General features: G+C 36.8%; 1 protein-coding gene across 1 annotated transcript; it reads right to left on the bottom strand.

Annotated features, from left to right (window-relative positions):
* Positions 1 to 7,144: 7,144 nt before the first annotated feature.
* Positions 7,145 to 18,487, bottom strand: nkx6.3 (NK6 homeobox 3). The gene is made up of 3 exons (XM_066714551.1): positions 16,194 to 18,487; positions 10,619 to 10,788; positions 7,145 to 8,773 (listed from the first exon to the last, which is right to left on the bottom strand). The coding sequence occupies exons 1-3, from the start codon at positions 16,594 to 16,596 to the stop codon at positions 8,549 to 8,551; spliced, it is 798 nt and encodes a 265-aa protein (XP_066570648.1). The 5' UTR covers positions 16,597 to 18,487; the 3' UTR covers positions 7,145 to 8,548.
* Between the last annotated feature and the right edge of the window lie 225 nt (positions 18,488 to 18,712).

Genomic DNA, 18,712 nt, shown 5'->3' with positions numbered 1-18,712 from the left:
GGAAATATACCATCTGGCCCAGGTTGATGTGTTTGTTTTTAATTTTGCTAGTCCCTTTAGTACCTCCTCCTCATTTATCCTGATCTCTCTTAGGGTTTGAATGGACTGGTTAAAAATGATTATGTATGAATATGTACTTTTTAATTGATACATATTTTTGATCTTGAGGTATGGGGGATTTGAACAATTATGTTCTTACTATTATGATATATAGTTTTTAATACATTAGATATAAATACAATTATTGCTGAAATGTAGGACCTTTTTTGTAAGTGTTCTTGAAGCTAATAAAATTTGAAAATTAAATACTTTGTCATATTTATATTACAGACTGTGACCAATACTGATTACTCAGGACAGACTGTAAAATCGTCACCTACAAAGACACCCGGGAGTTTGGCACCTCTCAGCAATGCACAGCACTGCAGGTAACAAGAACAAGATAAGTCGGAATGTTTTTTTAATTTTCTTTTTTTTTCCCTTTTTTTCAGGTAGTTGTGTTTACATTATTTTCTATTTTCTATTTTACTGTCCGGTATGCTAACTGATTTTGCATCACTGAAACTACACTGAGTTTTTGATTGAAGATGAAGAAAGTTCCCTAGAAAAGGAATCTGAATACAATCATAGATTAACATTTTCATTTATTTAAATACACACAGAACTACCAAATTGTAGGTGGAAAGAATACACACCTCCCTCATGTCTTTTTACCTTAATCACAGAAGTATTCCTACCAATAGATTATTAATTCTGAGCTCACATCCTTCTTTAGTTAGAAGTCAAAAGTTATCAGTGTTCTGATGCATTTTTGATTTACTAAAATTGCTTTGTATGTGCTGACAGTGTAACACAGGAGGTAGTCACTGTGGAGGATGTCTTATCAAACTTAGCCATGCAAATACAATCCAACAATGTATCAAGGTTCAACATCAACATGTTTTAATCAAACTTTTTATGAACCTTCACAAACACTGTTGGTGAAGTTCGCAGATGACTTGGTGGTGCTGAAGACCCTAAAATGGAGTTTCTTAAACTTTTGCTTCAACAGTTGAATTGTATGTGAAGGGAAAGAAAATGAAAAAGTATATGTCACAGCACAGGTAAGTTATCTTTCAAGTCAATAATACTACTCAAAGGACATGGAGCATTGTCGTTAACATGGGAACTCAGTGAACCCAATTATCTAACAAAGTTGCCTCTGTAGGCTGTCATGAGCTTGATTCAGCCAGACCCTCCCCCTACTGCTTGCCTCTACTGACGCACTCCAATGCTCTGCCTCTTTTTCCATTCAAATTGAAACTGTTGACTCCTAACTCTTGGGGGAAAAGCTTTTTTCTCTTTCACCTAATATATATATATATATTGGACTTATTAACTGATTTGATTTTGTTGTGCAAAATCTTGTCCTCTTCTTGGGGAGTGGCAGCTTCACTGCCCACTGCCCTCAGCTTGACACCAGTCAGGCATGCAAATGTTACTAAATTACTGTCAGAAAGGGACTCCTTAAACGTGAGGCCAAGTCCTAGTCTATGTAAAATATTTGTAATGCATTTTCAATGATTTTAAACAATAACTTCAGTTGTCCTGACTGAAATAATAAGCAAAATATTTAATAATATTGTTAATACTAATACATCATGCTTGCATGCAGCAGGGCTGTAAAAACTTACCAGCCACACAGCTGAAAAGGCCCAGCGAGAACCTCAAACCATAACCATTAGCCTCCACCCCTCCCCTTTATGTGCATGGTTTTCTGTTTTATTGTAAAGCAGTTCTCCTGGTATAATATCTTATCTCCCTGTTCCCACTTGAATTGGCAAATTAATTTACATTCATTCTTTGCAATATAAGGAGATGGCCAATTTATTTATTTATTTATTTTCAATTTGTGTTGGCTCCCCAGGCAGCATTTTTAATTTATGTAAAGTGTTGAAAGTTGCAGTGTCATATTGATTTTACCGTTATTTACGGTTCTTGTAATGATGACGATGTATCATTAAGCTGTCAGCTCTAAAATGGTTAAAGTGTCCATTGAGCCTCAATGATAAAGACGTATTTTACTGAAGTACATGATAAAGGATGTAGCGCTGGTGGGGTGATATTGTGAGTGGAGAATAGCAATGAGGTTGCAGTGTGAGGGGCTGCAATAATCATTGACCTTACACCAGTTCAGCTCTGATGTACTAGAGAGAACAAGAGCCATTAGAAAATTGAATGAATTATTTACCCGAACTGCAACCACAAAGGAATAATGTTCTTACTTTTTGTAATCTGTATTGCTTAAACGTTTTATTTTATGATATCTTAATAACAAAATAATTTTAATAAACAAGTTGAATTACTCATAACACCGGTACCCTCTGGATATTGTGCATCCTCTAGCAATCGCCATGATTTCACACAACTAGGTTGATTTTCGTGTGATCGAGTACAGAATTGTGGTTAGCTTACGGTTCTAAGGCAGACATTGGGATGCAAAACTGACAACCTTTCATAGTAATCAAGCCAACTCCCAATCGCGTTTAATGTCTCAGTATTAAATAATACAACCTATATTTTATGTTAATAAGTCCAAAGCTACAGTATAGCCATGCTGAGAGTGTACGAAGTTTAAATCTAAATTCCAATGCAGTAGGCTACATTACAGTATCATTTTCAGAACAGTAAGTACAATTTTTTTGGCGATACTTAGTCTGTAGCTTTAGACTTATTAACATATAAAATACACATTGTATTATTTGCTACCGAGACATTAAATGCGATTGGGAGTTGGCTATGATTACTATGAACTTAGTTGTCAGTTTTGCGGCGAATAGTGCTATCGCACAGGGCGCACAATTGTCAAGGGTCGGCTGCATTTAGCCCTTTGAACGCTGGATCCCACCTTGCACACAATGGAGGTGCGTCAACGTGTTCACATGCGTTAAAAATGACATTGACCAATGGAAAACCGTAGGAAGACATGTGGATTGATGGAAAAGCTTATCGCCTGCTTGTCTAACCATTTTTTATATCATTTTTTATTATTTTTACAAGCTTCTTATTTCTTCAGCAGTCCCGTTGCAACCTCAAAACGATCGGTGCACGTTTGAGTTTCTACTGCATATTGCCTGTTTTATATTTTTGTTGTGTCTGTTTTGACTCTTGCTTGACTTGTAGCGCTATGTGTATGATAAAAGCGCTTAATTAATACAATGTATTATTATTATTATTATTAGTAGTAGTAGTAGTAGTAGTAGTAGTAGTAGTAGTATTGTAGTTGAGGAGGTAAAGAAACAGTGGTGTAGTTTGCGAAGCGCACACTGGTCAAAGAAACTGTGCTTGGTATGAGGCGCCGTTAGGGACATATTTCACCCCGTGGTGCATAAACTATACTGAGATGCATACTGAGACTATATACTAAGATGCGCTTACGATTTAGACCCCGATGATGAATAAAATGGAAGAAATAAAAAGTAGGTCGCGACATTTTATTTTTTTCAAAGTAGCTCTCATGTTAATAAGTTTGGAGACTAAGGGCCGGATTAAATCAAAACTTTGACCCACCCGCTAAGAGCAAAGTACAGACCTGTACCTCATAGCGGTTACATCTATGGTTAGAAGAAAGTGGTATCTTACTGAAAATGAAGCCGCAACTGAGTACAGTTCTGTAGTTTTCTATTAGCGGGTGGGTCAAAGTTTTGATTTAATCCGGCCCTAAAACTAAATCGCCATAACGTGCATACTCTCCAAATCGGTAACATTGCTCGGTTTGTTGGAGGCAGGACGTTGAACGGTTGTTTGTTGCGCACAGTAATTCAGCAATAGGATTGATTTTAGCAAATGTGTAAGAATAATTAACACGTCAATGTATTTCAATTTAGCAGCAATTTTAAAATGCCGTTCTGTTTAAAAGATTGTGGGGCCGGCTAGCAACCCTACTTAACGAGAGAACGAATGCTCTGATGATATAATAATATTGTACTTAATAAGGAATTGGGACATATAGACTTTGTATGATTGCATGTTCAGTGCTTTTCTGTGTAGTCATTGTTAGTTGGTTCGCGAAGGTTTGTCATTCTAGAAATGTGCGTCGCCGGAAAAACTTTGAAAAACACTGCTGAAGACCATTGTGATGTACTACGGTTCCTACTTGTACATCATCTACTACTTATAATAACTATACTACATTCAATTAATATAATACTGTATTAGTACATAGTCCAGTACATAATCTACTTCCTCGAATAATAATTATATTACATTGAACTATAGCCTATATATTACAATAATACAGTAAACTAGTAATATACTATATACTTCTGCCATCTCTAATATAACACTACATTAAATTCGTATATACAGGACTTTAGTACCGGTTATTAGTGTACATATGAGCACATTCCTGTTTAAAAGTAGAGCCCGAGTCTATGTGCCTTTTTGAACCTACCAAGGTAACTAAACTGTTACACCATTAATCCCTATTATATCCCATTGCGTGGGTGGGATATTCCCTGTCAGTGGGTGGGATGTATTAGGCAGCAATTGAACATTTTGTCCTCCAAGTTGATGTGTTAGAAGCAGGAAAAATGGGCAAGCATAAGGATCTGAGCGACTTTGAGAAGGGCCAAATTGTGATGGCTAGATGACTGGGTCAGAGCATCTCCAAAATTGCAGCTCTTGTGGGGTGTTCCCGGTCTGCAGTGGTCAGTACCTATCAAAAGTGGTCCAAGGAAGGAAAAGCGGTGAACCGGCGACAGGGTCATGGGCGGCCAAGGCTCATTGATGCACGTGGGGAGCGAAGGTTGCCCCGTGTGGTCCGATCCAACAGACGAGCTACTGTAGCTCAAATTGCTGAAAAAGTTAATGCTGGTTCTGATAGAAAGGTGTCAGAGCACACAGTGCATCGCAGTTTGTTGCGTATGGGGCTGTGTAGCCAAAGATCAGTCAGGGTGCCCATGCTGACCCCTGTCCATTGCTGAAAGCGCCTACAATGGGCACATGTGCATCAGAACTGGACCATGGAGCAATGGAAGAAGGTGACCTGGTCTGATGAATCATGAGTTCAAGGTGTTGACTTGGCCTCCAAATTCCCCAGATCTCAATCCAATCGAGCATCTGTGGGATGTGCTAGACAAACAAGTCTGATCCATGGAGGCCCCACCTCGCAATTTACAGGACTTAAAGGATCTGCTGCTAACATCTTGGTGCCAGATACCACAGCACACCTTCAGAGGTCTAGTGGAGTCCATGCCTCGACGGGTTAGGGCTGTTTTGGCAATATTAGGCAGGTGGTCATAATGTTATGGCTGATCGGTGTAGTATTTACTATAGCATTTACTAAAGTACTATTACAAATACTATGGCTTACTGTATACTATACTCTAATACATTGCACAATGTACTATATTTCCTACAGTAGTACAACAAATACTATTATACAGTATATACTGTTTTATGCCATAATACAATATTATACTATATTATACTGTGGTAACTTGTGATCTACAGATAGTGCTTTGTTATACTGTACTAACGTGATATACTATAAGGTACTAGAGTATTTACTATAGTACTTTAACAAATACTGTGGTACAGTATTGTATACCTACTACAGTAAAACAAATACTATAGTATACTGTTTCATACTATATTATACTGTAATACCTTGTGATATACTATAGTATTTACTAGTACTACATACAATACTGTGATATACTGTATACTATATTATACTGTACAATCTTGCAATGTATGATAGTACGTACTATGGTACTACAACAAATATTGTAGTATAATGTATAGTATAATGTATTGCCTTGCAATTTACTATAGTACTTACTATAGCAGTACAAAACATGCTTTTGCACACATATACAACTCATATAGACCTGAAACATACTGTCACATGCAGACAACATTTCTCCACAAAAATTAGCGTCTAGTTATAATTGTAATCACTGACAGCTGTGGATACTTACTGGAACTTAATTAAACTGTACTTTTCTGCCTACATATTGAAATCATTAAATATATCAATTATATTAGTTAACACAGTACATACACCATACATTCCATAAATGTGTTTGTTAAATAATATTGTATACAATATGATATTCTATGAAGTGTACAGAAAATCTATGTCTTTGGCTTTATTTAAATATGTATTTAAAACATATAGATGAGGACATACAACCCCAATCTTATATTCCTTACATTGGTTATGAATGTAAAATGAATGTAGCTGAAGCCAAACCCACTATCTGAATATGTATGAGCTCTGGAAGCTTTTGTTATTGAAAAATATAGCCTACAATTATATTATCACTGTAGAATATATTTATTTAAATTTTAATTTAATACATGTTCTTATATATTATTTTTAAATATATTTTCCATAAGGGTTGAGTATTTTTTGTATTTTGTAAAATTACAGCAGTTGTCTTAACCTACTGATTTTGAATGTCTGTCTGTAATTTCTATGTATTAAATACACATTTTCTGTATTTAATTGTTATTAAATACTGTAGAATTCCAGAATGCCTAAAGCTCATTGGGAAATCCACAGATATAATTCTCATACTACATTGTCCAAAAGATTACACCAGTCCATTTAACCACTGTGTAAAACCATAGCACCCATGAGTGAGTCACAGGGTGTTTCCAACCTGAGCTATTTATTTACTATTAATTAGGTCTAATCAGAAAAGACTTTGAAAAATAAAAAAGGTCATGTATCTCATTGTATTGTATTGAATATGGGTATACATTGTAGGAAGGAAAGCAATTATACATCTCATGCTACCATGTTCTATTATTTTGCATTTAGTTACTCAATCATGGAAGTTGGAGATTGTTTATTTTCTTTGCTTAGCTTAGCCTTTCTTTTATTCATTTTTATGTAAGTGGTTTTATTTTTCAAAGGATTGATCTGCTAACTATATGATTCCGACCAAGTAGATACCAGATCTGACATACAGTGTTATCCTTATTGGATAAAATCAAAGATTATTCTTCTGTAGTTTGTAAGAGCACAGTCCTCTGTTAGTCATAGAAGTAAAGTCATCTGTATTTTTAAATTATACACCACATGAGAGGAAGCATTGATTTGTTAGTATAATATTATACAAATGCATTCTAATGACCAGCACAGTGGACACACTCAATATTTAATCCATAATATTTTATTTTACAATTTATTTATACAGTCTGAGCAAGTTGAAGGTTAAGAAATTGCACAATTAAAATACATGCACTTAAAACCATATTACAGGTAGAGACTTTGCCATTGCATTAATGGACAAAGTCACATTGCCTGCCGAAACATTCTATACCTTCAGATACTCAATCTACTTTACAATAAATTATAGTGCTCTTGTCTTTGCAATGATATTTACAATGTTGGTGAATGGAGGGATTTTAGCTGGAGAGTTCGTGTGGAAACCTGCAAATAGAGTGATGTGGTCGAATATTTATTACCAAGTACAGTAGGTTTTTGACAACAGTTTGAACTATGAACACTGAACTAACTCTCTTGATGGCAAACCTCTAGCCTGTATTCATAAAATATTTCCCACTGCACTTAGTTTACTTTGGCTTTTTGTTACAGTTTGAGGGAAGAAAATGCATAAACCACCTTCAACATGTGTTATTTTTTATTCTTCATTCTTCAGTATTTATTTGGAAAAAACAGACACAGAAATAATTTATGGATATGAGTTAAAGGAGCTGCTGAGGACCATTTCACTTTAGTTAAATGCATGAGCAGGACAGAACAGATCAACAAAATCAAATTGTATTCTGTTTGTGTAGTAATATTGTCATTCAATATTTTTTTTTTCCATTTGTGGTGTATGTTGGATGTCTGTGTAATTATACTAGGCCAATCACATTCAGTAGCATTTGCATAACAAAATTAGAAAATAATGCTGGCACACCCAGCCAGCAAATACTTGGCCAGAAGAGAGAAATGTTTGATTTACTCTCATAAGGAAAATGATAGCAAGTGAAGTATGGATGGTGCAACAATTATTTACTCATGTCACTGTTTCACAACTGCTGAGGCTGGTGTGGTCCAAAAAGGTATCTGTGTACTTTTTGTCTCAGTGTCACAGTATGGTGTTTTTATCTGTGTGTTTTTGTCCGTTCAAAGATTACATAGCAGGTTTAATATAACTTAAGCATTTCACCATTGCACTGCTACATTATGACAATTTAATCTTGGAGGATGGCATCTTGTTCTTTTATTGTGATTTTTTTTTTAATTAGCACACCAGGAGAACATTAATTAAATCTTTACAAAAATGCATAATATGACAGAAGCAATCTTAAAAATGGATGGACTCCAGAAGAGTACTCCTGCCACAAAAAAAAACATTATTGTGTAATTACATAATGTTTACTGTATATTCAACATGATGTGTATGTGTTTCCGTATGTGTTTTTATGTATTTGTGTATGTGTTTGGGTGGGGTGGGGTGGGGTGGGGTCTGTTTGTGTACCTGCCTGTCTGTGTCTGTATGTGTGTACCTGTTTGTCTGTCTGTGTGACTGCCTGTCTATGTGTGTCAGACGTGATGTGGGCCAAGGCGCAGGACAGAGAAAGCCCGGCGGTGTTTGCGCAGTAGCAGACGGATCTTCTCGTCATCAGAGTCAGGGTCTAGGGGCTTGTTGTATTCCTCATCCTCCACCTCATTCTCAGAGGTGCCCATCTCTGGCCCGGCAGGCTGTGTAGAACTGGGCTCTGAGGCACTCTTCTTGCGCCATTTAGTGCGGCGGTTCTGAAACCATACCTGCAGGGAGATCACAGCACATTCCTCACATATTGAGGAATATAGGTGGCTCAGCAGATACAATCTCAGCAGCACAGGTTATTCAAAGGGACATAGATCAGGGGTTCTCAAACTGGGGTCCGCAGACCCCTGGGGGTCCTTAGAGACTGCCCAGGGGGTTCGCAAAAAATATTAGGGGAAAAAAATTAAATCTCACCACACATATGCAATGCCTAACAGGACAGACGCATATAATCACAATTACTTAAAGTGATGCATGTACAGAAACAGTACAGTAAGAGTTACTAACATTTGGACAGTAAATACCCAGTCACTTCTGGGGAGACATAATGGGATTTAAATGTTGCCCTGATCCCAACTGGGTTCCGCAGCAAAATCAACCCCCCCACAAAAATAAAAAATATAATTTAACCCCCCCCAACCTAACACCCCCCCCCCAACCAGTCTCACATTGCTACCGTCATCTCTAGGTAGAGTCCTCAACCTAAATCTGGTCAGCAAAGGGGTCCCTGGGCCAAAAAGGTTTGGGAACACCCTTACTTACATAATATTCAGGTGTGGGCTGACACCTGGCAGATGAAATTCAATGTGGACAAGTGCAAGGTATTATACGCAGGTAACAAAAATGTCCACTAAAATTACACTGTGGGAGGAATAGAACTAGATTAAGTAACACATGAGAAAGACCTAGGTGTCTATGTGGACCCCCCATCCAAACAATGTGGGGAAGCAATAAAAAAGGCAAACAGAATGTTAGGGTAGATTGTCAAAAGTGTAGAATTTAGAACAAGGGAAGTAAAGATGTACAATGCACTAGTTAGACCTCATCTGGAATACTCTGTACAGTCCTGGGCTCCACACTTCAAGAAAGATATTGCTGTTCTAGAGGCAGTTCAGAGGAGAGCAACCAGACTTATTCCAGGTTTTAAGGGAATGTCCTACTCGGAGAGACTGAGGGAACTGAACCTTTTCACCCTGGAACAGAGGAGACTACGTGGGGACTTGATTTGTCTTCAAAATCATGAAAGGCATTGACCACTTCAAACCAGAGGAGCTTTTCCAGATCAGCAGGGACACACGGACCCGGGGACACAATTGGAAATTGGGCTTCAAGGCATTCAAGATGGAAAACAGAGAGTTGTCACAATCTGGAACAAACTCCCCAGCGATGTGGTTGAAGCTGAAAATTTGGGAACATTTAAAAATAGACTGGATAGGATCGTTGGATCACTTAGTTACTAATGGATACCAAATGAGCACAAATGGCTTTCTCTCATTTGTAAACTTTCTTATGTTCTTATATCTGCATCCTCTCCTACCACCAAGCAACACTGGTTGATATAGATCAATGTACACTAAACTAGCTTTGTTTTATCAAAGTCACCCTGGATAAGGTCGTCTGCCAAGAAATAATAATAATAATAATAATAATAATAATAATAATAATAATAATAATAATAATAATAATTATTATTATTATTATTTTTAATAATGTTCACAATTTAAAGTAGCTCAGCCATTCTGAATGTTTACATGAACAAGCAAAAAGAACGATAACTGATTAAATTGTCTACTTGATTGATTTGTTGGTAACGCTCCAAATTTGGATGAGTTTTTTGTGTTTTTTGTTTTTAATTTAGTATTATACATGCCAGTGCACCACTGATAGTAAAATGCATCTGCCTTTGCTCACAAGCTTCAATTTACTGTGATCAAAGTTGGGAGATGGGCATTCCTAAAGAGGGATATAATGATGCTAAAGGAAACAAAACAATTATATTGATCAGCTGCCTATTATTGTGAGAGTAATTCAGGATTGACCAGTTCAGCTCTGCATCTCTTTACCTTGACCTGTGACTCTGTCATTCCCAGGGAATATGCCAGCCTTGCCCTCTCCGGCCCTGCTAGGTACTTGGTCTGCTCAAAGGTCTTCTCCAGGGCGAAGATTTGGTGCCCACTGAAGGTGGGCCGTGTGTGTTTCTTCCTGCTCATTGTCTCTCCCAGATGCCCACTGTCTGGGAACAATCAATACCAACTGATAATTGTACACAGCACAGCAATGTCAAGGCACATGTTAGACAATTATTTCCTGAGGTTTGAAACCTGCTAATTACTTAATATTAAACGCATGTTATAAACTTAATTCTGGATCAGTGCTAAAAGTGTTTGTCTAAAACGTGTATGGAGCACAGAATAATATGTGATGGGAATGGACCAGCATGTTATCATTAGACTATACAGTGGGGGAAAAAAGTATTTGATCCCCTGCTGATTTTGTACGTTTGCCCACTGACAAAGAAATGATCAGTCTATAATTTTAATGGTAGGTGTATTTTAACAGTGAGAGACAGAATAACAACAAAAAAATCCAGAAAAACGCATTTCAAAAAAGTTATACATTGATTTGCATGTTAATGAGTGAAAAAAGTATTTGATCCCCTATCAATCAGCAAGATTTCTGGCTCCCAGGTGTCGTTTATACAGGTAATGAGCCGAGATTAGGAGCACTCTCTTAAAGGGAGTGCTCCTAATCTCAGCTCGATACCTGTATAAAAGACACCTGTCCACAGAAGCAATCAATCAATCAGATTCCAAACTCTCCACCATGGCCAAGACCAAAGAGCTGTCCCTGTAGACCTACACAAGGCTGGAATGGGCTACAAGACCATCGCCAAGCAGCTTGGTGAGAAGGTGACAACAGTTGGTGCGATTATTCGCAAATGGAAGAAACACAAAATAACTGTCAGTCTCCCTCGGTCTGGGGCTCCATGCAAGATCTCACCTCATGGAGTTTCAATGATCATGAGAACGGTGAGGAATCAGCCCAGAACTACACGGGAGGATCTTGATCTTGATCTAAAGGCAGCTGGGACCATAGTCACCAAGAAAACAATTGGTAACACACTACGCCGTGAAGGATTGAAATCCTGCAGCGCCCGCAAGGTCCCCCTGCTCAAGAAAGCACATGTACAGGCCCGTCTGAAGTTTGCCAATGAACATCTGAATGATTCAGAGGAGAACTGGGTGAAAGTGTTGTGGTCAGATGAGACCAAAATCGAGCTCTTTGGCATCAACTCAACTCGCCGTGTTTGGAGGAGGAGGAATGACCCCAAGAACACCATCCCCACCGTCAAACATGGAGGTGGAAACATTGGGGGTTTGGGGGGGGGGTTTCTGCTAAGGGGACAGGACAACTGCACCGCATTAAAGGGACGATGGACGGGGCCATGTACCATCAAATCTTGGGTGAGAACCTTCTTCCCTCAGCCAGGGCATTGAAAATGGGTCGTGGATGGGTATTCCAGCATGACAATGACCCAAAACACACAGCCAAGGCAACAAAGGAGTGGCTCAAGAAGAAGCACATTAAGGTTCTGGAGTGGCCTAGCCAGTCTCCAGACCTTAATCCCATAGAAAATCTGTGGAGGGAGCTGAAGGTTCGAGTTGCCAAATGTCAGCCTCGAAACCTTAATGACTTGGAGAGGATCTGCAAAGAGGAGTGGGACAAAATCCCTCCTGAGATGTGTGCAAACCTGGTGGCCAACTACAAGAAACGTCTGACCTCTGTGATTGCCAACAAGGGTTTTGCCACTAAGTCGAAGAGGTCAAATACTTATTTCCCTCATTAACATGCAAATCAATTTATAACTTTTTTGAAATGCGTTTTTCTGGATTTTTTTGTTGTTATTCTGTCTCTCACTGTTAAAATACACCTACCATTAAAATTATAGACTGATCATTTCTTTGTCAGTGGACAAACGTACAAAATCAGCAGGGGATCAAATACTTTTTTTCCCTCACTGTAGGTTGACAGAACTGCATCCAAAGACACACACAGACTCATGCCAAAAAAAAACTTTAAAAAAGTGAATTGGAGGGGGCAGAGAAGGGATGAAGCGGCCTTGGGAGGGGGGTGGTAGTTAGGTACTAGTGCTCTAGTAATGTTAATGTCCCCTCGGTCACATTATATAATACAGAAACTGTTTTGGACTGGTTTTGGTGATTTTGTATAGCTTTATTTATTCAGTTATTCATAATGAATTGCAATAGATGTCAATAACTAACTAATAGATCAAATGAACTAGGTCAATATGTGGGAACATGTAGACATCTTTGAAATGGTGGTAGCATTTGCTCTCTAAGATGTGGAAATTAACCAGTGATTAAAGTGATTACAATCTTGTAATACAATAATTCCTATCCAGTCTTCCTGATGATTACTCTTGAGTCTTACTTGAACAATCACTAGCCTTGTGCTTTCAGTCAGGTTTCTCTTAGTTGTTTTACTTTCTCTGTATCAGCCGCTATACCTACTATGTATCTGTTTATATCTGTTGATGATATACAAACCACTTTAAGTAAAACATTGACTTTTCTTGGAATATATACACCTCTACCCTAATATAACGTGGTCCTTAGGAGCCAAAAAATCTTACCGCATTATAGGTGAAACTAAGTTATATTGAACTTGCTTTGGCCTCAAGCTTTTCCATTCTTAACAATCAGCAAATCATTTTTGTTAGAGCTAACAGTGTATGCAGTAAAAAAATCAGTTCTTCAATGGTTAAATTTTATCTCCTTTCTTTAATTAGAAACAATATTTGCATAAGCTCACTTAAAACATGCAGCATATTAACAACACCAGTATTAAACACTGCTAAATGCAACTATGCGAGGTAGGTTTCAACATACATAAATGGTTTGGACTGCATGTAATGCTTAGGAAAATGCAAAATTCACATAAAATATCAGAAAACGCTTTTAATTAAAACATCCTTACAATAGTTGTATAAAAGATTTTGGTATTTTTGCAAATATAGGCCATTGTGCCACTTAGCCAGCTAGGTTATATGTAGATTATTACGTAATATGAACTGTTAACTATTGATATGGGATATGAGATGGGGGATTTTACTTACAGAAAACGTTAAAATGAAGCTAAAAAAGGTAAAGTAATCAACGGATTTAAACTGTCAACATTATAACTTTAAGATTTCCAGACCAGACTATTTTTTATACAATGAAGATCTGACTGGAAGTTTAAACATTTTGTAAATGTGCTCAGTTTTGTGTTTCAACTTTTGCCTTACCGCTTTATATCCGAATACACATTATATCAGGTCACGCTATATAGGGTCAGAGGTGTATATGGTTTTAAAATAAAATACTGGTAAAATTAAACTGAAGGGAGAATTGAATAATGAAATGCTTCTATAAATAACTAAATTAGACTTTGGGCTAGGCAAAATCTAAACATTTACCCACCGAATCAGAAATTTTGATTTATAAATAGTAGCAAGTGGCTTCTAACAAAAAAAAAAAAATGGTAATAATGAACAGAATTATACTTTGTAATTCATGGGTTCATATTTCATTCACTCTCAAGAAATAATACATTTTTATACTAGAATTGTAATATATATATATTAGGAAATGTATATTTTAATCGGGTCAGTTTAATTCATACTTTTCACTTAGGGATGGATGCAGCAGATGGTCTCAGGTGATTATTTAAATATATATCATTTCAATGTTAGAAATGACTAAGAATGTTAGGCGGTTGGATGGGGAGGAAACATGAATTCCACTATGATGAGCATATTTGTTAAGATTTCCAGACCAGACTATTTTTTATTCAATGAAGATCTGACTGGAAGTTTACATTTTTTGTAAACATGCTCGGCTTTGTGTTTCAACTTTTGATCCCATTTTTGCTTTACCATGTTATATATGAATTGACATTATATCGGGTCATGTTATATAGGGTCAGAGGTGTATATAGTTTCAAAACAAAATACTTGTATAATTAAACTGAAGGGAGCATTGAATAATGAAATGCTTCTATAAATAACTAAATTAGCAAAATCTAAACTTCTACCCACAAAATCAGAAATTATGAAGTTGTACCCTTTTGCATTTTGATTTATAAATTGTAGCAAGTGGCTTCTAACAAGAAAAACAAAATTGTAATAGTGTACAGAATTATACTTTGCAATTCACGTGTAGGTAATTTTTTTTTTTTTTTGGTCTAACCCTAAATAGTATTTATTGTATTATATAATTAATATTGTTATAATCCTTATTCTTTTACATGCTGTGGTGATAATAACATTAAACCTGAATTATAAACCACTTATAAAAGCAGACAAATGTGTTTGTCTTTACAGGTAGGTCAAAATGTTGATTTGGTCTAGCCTCAAATTGTATTATTTAATTAATATTGTTATAATCCCTATTCTTGTACATGTTTGGTAGTAATACAATTAAACCTGAATTGTGAATCACTTATTAAATGAGATACATTTTTTGACAGCATAATATGATGTATATGATTTTATATATTGGGTCTTAAATATATTAAAATGATTAAGATATTCTAAATGCCATATATTGTCAATCAACATATATGATTTCTAAAAGTACAATGGAAAATGTATAAACTTTGGTGTTTACACTTGATGAGACATATGCCTGTTTTGTCAACTATACAATCATAATTCAGACATACCTAATAATAATCCCATTATTAAAAAAAAAAATTGGCAAATAGTTGTCTTTGCAGATTATATATTGCTGCTGCAGAAACAAAAAATGTTAAAGTACAACAAATTGTTGTTATTTATCTTGATAATCTGTGTATAATTTAACAATGAAGATCTGTCCCTGATTCACAGAAACATCATCTTGTGTGATTTTGTGCTGTTTTCATTTTGATAATGTTTACAATATTTTTCAGTGCAATATTCAATCTCCATTTTAAAGACAATTGTAGAAATTCTAGCAAATTCTAGCAAAAGAGCATATAGTAATTATGAAGTTAAAATACAAGTTCTTTGTAAATGTAATTTTATACAATTAATTAATTAATTAATTCCAGTCTCAGCCTGTTAGAAATAACATCACTTTTTGCAGTTGAACAAAAAGCTTTAAATTGTCTTGTTTTGAACCGTCTGGTACACAGGGCAGTGAATAACCACTGAGCCAGCGGCGTGACTTGTCTCTTGTTCACATTTCAATCACTCTCAGGAAATAATACATTTTTACACTGGAATTGTAAAAAATTACTTTCCATTAGGAGGAAATATTAGGAAATGTATATTTTAATCAGGTCAGTTTAATTCATACTTTTCACTTAGGGATGGAAGCAGCAGATGGTCTCAGGTGATTATTAAAATATAAATCATTTCAAATTTAGAAATTATTAAGAATGTTAGGAGGTTGGATGGGGAGGAAACATGAATTCCATTATGACGAGCATATTTGTAAAGAAGAAAAGGCTGCATTGTAAAATGAAATGCTTGTTTTCATTAACTAAGATCCCCGGAGTGAATGAGCAGTGATAGCTCTGAATCACACAATGATTACAGTAAAACCTGGCTGTGAATTGAGATAATTAATGCCTGAAAATTAGGAAACTCACTGTTACTGCAATGCTGCCTTCCACCTCTCCACTCGTAGCCTGCCTCACCCCAGCAGCTGCCACTCCTGGCCTTGGTTGGGCATTCCACACCAGGCTTGGAGAAACCCCCCAGCGAAGGTGCATAGTCCCGGTTATAGTAGACCCCTGGGGCAGTGACTGTCCCAAAGCCCCCTACATGAGAGTAGCTAGAGAGCAGGGTGGTGTTAGGGGGACCTACCACCGGCCTGCTCAGGATGTCACTGATGCCATGTGGGGTGCCTGCCTGCAGCTGTGTGTTGAGCCCTGAATTGAGCTTGTAAAAAGAGTTCTGCACAGAATATTGGCACATGGGCGCTTTAATGTCCGATGAAAACTGGTTCAGGCTGTTATTGAACAGGAAAGATCCTGGGATATTGTGATCCATCTGAAACTACCCTCCAGTTTGTGTTGTTGTGTCTCTTCTTTGGATTAAAAAGAAAAAGTCCCGTCTTTGTGAAAAATAAAAAATAAATTATACCTTGATCTCTTTGTGAGGATATTCATTAATTGAAATTTCAGGACAGATTGTATTGTTGCTTCTTCTTTCTTCTTCTTAGTTTAATTCCTACCTTTTGTGGGTCTGGGCAGGTGACCTTCACTCTGTTGGAAGTGTTGCAATGCCAGAGAGATCCTCAGAAAGCAATACACGAGAACTGGAACTGAACCGTCTTGCAAGGAAAGGACTTAAGTTCAGCAGACTAATACAGATAGAAATGCAAATGGCTCTTTTTTCTTCACCTGTTTCGTGCCATTGTGTGTTAATTCCAAAGTAAACATCAGGTGCTGGTATTAGCAGCTCAAGCATAAAGATATAGTAGTTCCTTAAGACAAATGTCTTTCCCGGGACTTTCCTCTAAGGTAATAAATAAGAAGTACCTTAAAAAGAGGTGACACTTTCGTGATAAAGATGGGCTGTATTAGAATGCCAGAGAGGGATTGGTTGCGGCTCACCCCTATGCTTTTTCTATTGGTTGCGAAGTGACGGGCAAGCCTTTTATTGGACAGTTTAAGATTAATAGGTTTTTGAAAGGCAGAGAGGGAATAAGTTGCTTTTTGATGGCTAGCTGTGGTGTGGGTCTGCGATGAGGAATTAAGAGAAAATGCTGTGAGGTTCTGCGATGAAATGATGTTCCTTAATGGATTCCCTGACTTCGCAAGACTCCTATTGTCCATCTAAGAGCTTTCTGTCTGCCTGTTTAAATATCTATCTGCCTAGTCATTCATGTAGCTCCTTAAGAAGAAATACATACAAATAAATAAATGAAAAATCTCACTGAAGGATGGACCGTCTGTTTTCCTGCCTGCACATCACCTTGCCAGTGGCTCTATTTCTGCCTGTCTGGATCATTCTCTATATGGCAACTGTCTGTCTTTGTGTGTCACTGGGTTGTCCGTCTTAGTCATTCTGACTGTATTATGTATGGTATTTTTCTATACTGTCTGCTTCTGTTCACACTCTGCTTAAAAGAGGCCATCCACGGTCAAGTGAACATAATTATGCCCAGACATTTCTTCCATATTTTAAATATATATATTTCTTCCACTTGGGATTCCACAATATTACTTTAAATTCAGAGGGCTTTATTCCAAGGTCAAAATATATAATACAATTCTGGCACAACCCAGCTGAAATGTATTTTCAAATTGCACAACTCAAAAAGCCATAACTGATAGTGTAACTATGACTTAGGCCTGGATCAAATAAACACTTTGTCCTATCCCCTAATCTCAAATTACAAATACCATACTTACTAGCATCTATTTGTTTGACTGAGGATTCTCCCTTCTGCCTCACACAAACTTGCCATTAAATACTGTTTTTCAATTTTCAGATGGTGTTTTGTTTGGAGTTTTCATTTAGTCAAGTTTTTAATATTCAGAAATGTATTTCATCAAACTAAACTGCACCTGACATTTAATGGAAGCATGTTGAGATTAAAATGAATTTGCTATATCTGTACAGACAGTGGTGAATATGTGACATGTAAAAAATCATATTAGAGCTCCTGCCAAGTTTGACAAAAAAGTTGTTAATTGGTGGATCATAGATTGAATGGATCAAACCTTAAAGCCTCATTTATTTTTATAATTGAGATCTAGATGATGGTGTCTACAACAGCATACCCAGTCATAGTCCTGAGGAACCAGTGTCTTCTGGTTTCCGTTCCACCCAAGATCTTGATCAGTTAGGTTAATGAAACCCTTTAACAATTTTCTTGGTAAGAGCTTTTACATATCTGCATTAGTAAATAGCATTAACCTCAAGCCAAGTCATCTTTTATTTAACCTCAATTAGTTGTTCCAGGTGTCTGGCATTTAACCAGATGATCTCAAACAAAGTTGACAGTGCTTGATAGGAGTGCCTCATACAGTATACAGCATCTGTGCATCATTACTTTATATTTTTTAAGAAAGGTTTAACTATATATTAAACAAATTGACAACAGAGTGAACAGAATTTGAATGTCTTAGCAACACTAGAAATACTTTTATGTCTACGC

This window comes from Amia ocellicauda, chromosome 9, assembly GCF_036373705.1.
Source record: "Amia ocellicauda isolate fAmiCal2 chromosome 9, fAmiCal2.hap1, whole genome shotgun sequence".
In the NCBI taxonomy this organism is placed as follows: Eukaryota; Metazoa; Chordata; class Actinopteri; order Amiiformes; family Amiidae; genus Amia; species Amia ocellicauda.
Note: the sequence above shows the minus strand (reverse complement) of the source record. Positions and strands in the feature narration are given on the sequence as shown.

Bases quoted from the DNA above. Each gene is read 5' to 3' on its own strand.
- nkx6.3 (XM_066714551.1), bottom strand. From the start codon at position 16,596: ATGGATCACAATATCCCAGGATCTTTCCTGTTCAATAACAGCCTGAAC. The intron at 10,789-16,193 runs GTGAGTTTCCTA...GATTGTTCCCAG, and splicing joins AAGGCAGCATTGCAGTAACA to ACAGTGGGCATCTGGGAGAG. The intron at 8,774-10,618 runs GTAAAGAGATGC...ATCTCCCTGCAG, and splicing joins TGACAGAGTCACAGGTCAAG to GTATGGTTTCAGAACCGCCG.